This window comes from Phaethon lepturus, unplaced genomic scaffold (assembly GCF_000687285.1).
Source record: "Phaethon lepturus isolate BGI_N335 unplaced genomic scaffold, ASM68728v1 scaffold29491, whole genome shotgun sequence".
Lineage (NCBI taxonomy): Eukaryota > Metazoa > Chordata > Aves > Phaethontiformes > Phaethontidae > Phaethon > Phaethon lepturus.
In genome coordinates, this window is record NW_010520257.1 from 1 (window position 1) to 6,130 (window position 6,130).

A 6,130-nucleotide genomic window follows, 5' to 3' on the forward strand; every position below is an offset into this window, starting at 1 on the left:
AGGTCCTTTCCAACCTAGTGATTCTGTGATGGTGTTAACATATGCAACTAGTTCAATTTTCCACTATTTAGTTAATGTGTCATACAACTACAATGCACTTCATAAGATACAAGAGTAGTCATCTCTGTGGCTTTTTTTTCCCCCCCCAGTGTTAGAACACAAGCTACAGATTTTGTATATTCAGTATAAGTTTCCCTCCAGCTGGTGGTAAACCATTAAGAAAAGACTCATTGCCAGGCATTTTGATTTAAACTGAAGCAATTTTGCTGTTAAGAAACAAGTCAGCTGGATGGGCCAGGAACACCTGCAGTAATATATATACAGTCTTTGGCTCAGCTACCCAGAACACACACACCACTGTTGCAAAACAGATGCTACAACCACTACACTACAGCATGCTACACACCTGTACCAGTCATAAAGGTCAATCTGAATTGCCAGCTCCTCCAGAGACAGCTCTTCATTCTTCCAAAAGGGGATCTCAGTTGTTTGTCTGACCAGATCATCCAAGAGACCTTGCAGTTTCTGGATAACATGCAGGTAGTCAGTCTGCTTCGTAAACATCTCCTCCAGGATGAGCAAGTTTGGTTCTACTGTTTGGTTCAGGGCCACTGCGGTATCTAGTACCTATAGTATGGCAAAGAAAAAATAATGATTAAAGGACAGGAAGTCAAGGAAGTAAAAGAGGATTCATCCTTACTAGCGAGTTATGGACAGCTTCCAGATTACCAGTCCTCTGTCTTAAGAGGCTCAGACTGCTTACCCTTCAAAAGCAAGTTGTAAGCATCTATAAAGTAGGTTGTGGTAGTCCAATGAGAGCATCTCAGCTGGGCCTTTAACACATGTACACATTTTGCGGCCATCAGGGTTGCAGAATGATACCATGAAATTAGAGGGAGCACAGCAACAACTGATTGTACTAAAATGATACATTTTAGTAAAAGATTTGTCTGCTCTGGCCTGCCTCCTCTTCCGAGTGTGGAAGAGAGCTGATCAGAAGCTGTTTTTAAACCCAGCAAAGAGAAGACTTCATTTAACAAGCTGTATTTGCTTCGATATTTTTAGAAGAGCTGAAGAAAGCACCACTCCAGTAATGGAAATTTTAGCACATCTCTAAGCCCAGAGACTAACAAAAAAGAGGAAGAAATACAGGCACAGCCAGATTCAAGAGAAGAGGCGCTGAGCAGGTCTGCTCATTCCCAGCCTCCCCAGTTGCTTGCGCATCCCCTTAGTGCTCACCCGGTCTTGGACACCTGCCACAGTGCGGTTTGCGTGGCGCAGCGAGTACGTCAGCCGGTGAATGCCATCACTGGTCTCTCCATTCCCATAGAAGCCAACAGCAATTCCAGCACTGCAGAGTGAAAGCAAGAAAGGGCAGAGTCAAAGCTAAAAGGCAAGCTGTATAATGCACGGCTTACCGCTACAGCGCCCTTCGTAGTCACAGCAGCACTTTCCAGAGACAGGGAAGCCGTGTGCCTCCACAAAGGGTCTCTGGGGTAGTCATGCCCCTCAGCAACCACTAAAAAAAATTCACCTGTAAACATTCACCTGCATTTTCCACACAGCCACTGATTCTCTGTATAGCATCCATATTACGAACAGCGGAACGCCACCCCTTCAATATGTACGTTTCATTTGTGGTGAAATAATGAAAATCTGTTAGAGAACTGTTAAGAGAGTTCAGATCTAGCCATGGGCAACCAGAAATCCAGCCAGCCAAGCGGCTCTCCAGTGGCTCCTGAAAGGCCTACCATTGCTGTCAGGAGATGCACGCCTTGTCTGGACATGAAAGAGAGATTGTTTCATTATATTTTTTAAAAACAGGATACAAAGAACTTGCACAGGCTACTTGACTGTGGTGGTGGTTCCTCTAGATATGTTATTCATGCCACCTTCTCTACACTGTGAAATATCTATGAGCGTCATCTATCTTGATTTATCTTCCCATTAGAAGCATTTGTGTTGCACTGATTTAGAGTACTGGGAAGGAAGGCTCAGTAACTTACTGGGACAAAAGGCTTATTTATTTTTAAAGCAAGCAAATTTCAAGCTTGCAGACACAATTCAACTCCAGCTGCTTAGCAAATTACCACCTATCAGCTGATTTGCCATAACTGTCCACACATATCAGTCTGCCCCAATTATAAAGTAAACCATATTAGCTTAAGCCTCACTTAAAGGAGGAAGATCCTGTAAATGAGTTGCAACCAGGAGATTATCTCATGCAAGTCAGCGATACCTCTTCTATTAAGACATCGCTGCAGGAACTCACAGTTCCTCTTCCCAAGCCCATTTTTCCTAATAATAGAGGAAGAAAGAACTTGAAGGGGTCACACAACTAAACTCAGAGCAAACAAATATTACCAAGATACAAGTTTCCTATTCTCATGTCACGTTTAGCTTCGAAGCACCCAGGATCTTTTTCTGTGAAGGTTCTCAAGATACTACGGTTGTGTTTGTGGTAGTGGTGGGTTTCGTATAAATCTAAGTTATTCTGGATGAAACATTTAGTTTTTTCACAACAACTTTGTGCTTGGGTTGTAGCACTGTCCTCAGAGTTGGTTTGAAGGAGGAATAAAAGAGGAAGGAAACAAGCCAAACAACAACTTTCAGAACAAGTATAGTGCCTTTGTTTAACAGGAAGGGCCAGTAAAGGACGTTAGGCATTCTTCACCACCATCACCACCCGACTGGGAACTAAACCCAAGCAGGCAGGCTAGAGTGGGCTTTGTCCAGATAACAGACCCTTCCAGAGATTTGCTCTGGCATGTACATGGGTCTGCAGTCCAAACAACAGTTTCTGCTCTCGCTCCTCTCCTGTGGGAAGACAGCATCCATCCTTCCTTTCCTGGGCTCATCCATTTCAGAAAGAGTGAGCAGAACAACATAGTTCACCTGGTTGCATTTCCTTCTCCTCATACAGACAAGAAAGGGAAGCAAATATCATGCACTGGAAGTGGATCCACTATGGAAGTCTGTGCTAGCCTCATACTTTTTCCAACACTTCCATAAAGGCCCATAAAGGCCTCAGCTGATGAGTCTTCCAAGGGACAGTGGGCAGTTTGCATCATATACAGAAAAAGAAGCAGCAGGTACGTAGCTCTTAATATTTAGTGTTAACACAAGGAATCAGTTCTTCACTAATACCATTCCTCAAACATGTTCCTAATGCAAATGATGCTGATAATTAAAGAGAGAAAAGCCCTCTCCATTCCTCCCTGGTTGCGGCTATTATCAGAGCCTGATAATGCATGCCTCGGATACACAGAGGTGGAGGGAATAAAAAAAGACACACACAGACCCCTCCCCCTGAACTAGAGAGATTATAGATCCAGAGCTATGCCCAGGATAAGGAAATTCAGCATCCCATCACAGCAATTACAAACCTCTGGCTTGAATTTCATCCAGATCCTTTCACCCTCCTGAGCAGCAGAAAACTTCAACAGTTATTTCTACTATAGACATCAAATAAATTCCAGAACATTCTTGACATTGAATATGCAGATCTGACCCCTTTAATTGGTGAGTGATTTTTATTCAGTCTGTTACAGCTACTAGAAGCCTATTCTTTCAGCAAAGGCTTGGTAAGTGCCCAAAACCTCCTGCTTGGCTCTCAGTACTCCCAGCGCAGTAGCATTGTTTTGGTGGAAAAGACTCAGAAGCAGCACGCTGAAGTAGCAGCAGTCATCTTGTCTTAAAGATGCAGCACAGCTAGGTGTATTAGCCAGTTTACTTAAAGGTACCATTTATGAAATGCTAGCAACTACCAGCAAGTGCTTTGGAACTTGTTACCCTTTCAAGGCAGAACTACCCCAGCAGCCATCCTCGCAGGCTTCTCGTCCAGCCCTGTACGAGCCGCAGCTCCGACTGCCCCAACCCTCCAGGCACAGCCACTACTGAAAGAAAACACTACAGCAACAGGAATTGGGATAAAAGCCATTTAACTCAAGTAACAAATTCCTCTAGACGTGCATATCACACATTCACTGGAAATTACACATAAAGCATTAATTATTCCATTACCGCCCAGCTAAAGCCAGCTCCGCATTCACACCCTGTGCTAGCAAGGGCCACTTCCACAGCCATTCCTTCTCCCAGGAGCAAGCTGTACGGTTTTGTGGCAGTTCCCCTTTCTATCATGCTAGAGAGGGAAGGAAGCCATCCCTGCACGAAGCCCAGCGACACAGGCTGCAGGCAGCTGCCTGCACCCGTGCTGTGGCTGAGGAGGGGCAGAGCTGGAGGGCAGGCAGTGGGGGAACTGCCGGTGGGGAAGAGGAGAAGACCACTTCTAAGTTTTCTGTTTGCATTTGGTTTCATCTAAATCCAACAGTTGTTTCAAATCCCTGCCTACACACACTGGTATAAGTTGCTATTGTTTAAAGCAGACTTAAGGATTTGCACTAGTTTTTAACTACCTTTTATTTGATTAGAGGGAAACAGAAGGGCTCCTTTTATTTAAGCGCGACCTTTGAAAGTAAAAATAGATCAACTCATCTTAATCCAACAGTGTAAGTCCTTGAGGTCAAGACAAATCACACTGCTTCTTGCACAAACCCAGGGAGGCTCTGTAGCCCAAGATACAGCAGATCCATCTCCCAGTACAGGATGACTATCACCGCCCAATGGGGAAGCCTGCATTTCTGTCACGCAGCGTGGATACAAGAACAGCACTCCTGAATGACACAGCTTTTTTCCACTCTAGCACCCTCTGGAAGATAATCCAATGCATTTTTAATGCTTCTATAGGAGAGTCACCTCCGCTATTCTTGCTTCTGTCACGCCCCCCTCCCCAGCACACACACATCGCCTCCTGAATCCACACGGTCCCATCTTCAGTTCTTCCTCCCAAACCTACCTTTGTCAGTCTCCTGTCCCTTCTACTACCCCCACCTCTCCCCTGCCTTCTCACTACTGTTTTTTAATAAAAATCTTTAAAAAAAATCTACCAAGCTTTTACAGGCCATTTAAAAAGTTGCTCCTGCTGCTCAGTACAGCATTTAAAAAGACACTTGGCTACTCAGTCATTTTGTAAGTTTTGGGAAACCCACAGATGTTAAGCCAAGAAAACACAGCACTCCTGAGATTAACGCTGTCATTACTGGTGCACGCCCACAGAAACACGCTAGACAGTACGCAATACCAGCTCTTCAAAGAGTGATATGACACAAGACACAAGTGCAGCATGCCATGATTGCCATGTATTCCTACAGATACAACAGTAGGATTTAGAGTGCTGCAGGTTGCGTACACACACTTCAGTACCACTTTTTAGCAAGACTCAAGAAATTCCAGTCTGGAGAATAGCTTTCTTATTTTCTGTATGCAAGAGTCACATGGGCTTATGACATCCTTGATAAAGAACTAGAAAAATCAAGTGTAATTCCAAATTATCTCACAATGTGACCTGCAAAATTGTCTTCTGGATTACACAAGGTATACATAAACAGCAAAGCATTAATCTGATACAGAGAGCATATACATGCCTTCTGGTGGAAAAATCCTCCTGTTGTAATACCCATGCACACACAGTGAAAACCCCTGTAGGTACCCAGTCACCAGACTGAAAAGATGAACACTAGCCATTCACGTCACATCCTTAGAAATGAATAATCTAACTACACCAAGCCATCTTTAATTACAGGAACTTCATACGGAGAGCCCTTTTTAGACTTCATGTTCTCAGGAGGAATGTTAATATGTCTGTCTAATTACCACCTTGCACTTTCGCACCAGGGGAAAGCGCTATTACTGGCACTTGAGAAAGCAAGTTTTCACCATCTATTTGTACCCATTTCTTTCAGGTATCCTCTCCATGAAGCTTCCTATCCACCTTCAGAGCTGAGCTCCCTTCTAGGAGAATTAGGGTCACCTAACTGGTGGATGAGATTATTTCTAAGACAACTTCCCATACACAGAAACTGGTAAAAATTGGTAAGGACTAGAAATGAACTAGGTGTTCATGGAATAATCTAGGCAAATCATTCCTGCAGCTTTGTGGCTAGAGCAACTGGGAGGACTCAGAGACATTTTGTTGGAGGGCTCCTGTTAACCAGTTAAGCCTTCCTGCTGGCTCAGCATTCTCCCTTTTGCTCAGCAGGCAATACCAAGTCATCAGGCAACACTGATCCCC

At 44.1% G+C, this 6,130-nt stretch overlaps 1 protein-coding gene across 1 annotated transcript in view; it reads right to left on the reverse strand.

Annotated features, from left to right (window-relative positions):
• Positions 1-406: 406 nt before the first annotated feature.
• Positions 407-6,130, reverse strand: part of LOC104628676 (protein tweety homolog 3-like) — a gene marked incomplete at both ends in the record, with an annotated part of 8,587 nt that continues 2,863 nt past the window's right edge. Inside the window, 2 exons of the mRNA XM_010297340.1 lie at positions 407-627; positions 1,240-1,351. Coding sequence (XP_010295642.1) covers positions 407-627; positions 1,240-1,351 — 333 coding nt within the window. The remainder of the gene's footprint in view (positions 628-1,239; positions 1,352-6,130) is intronic.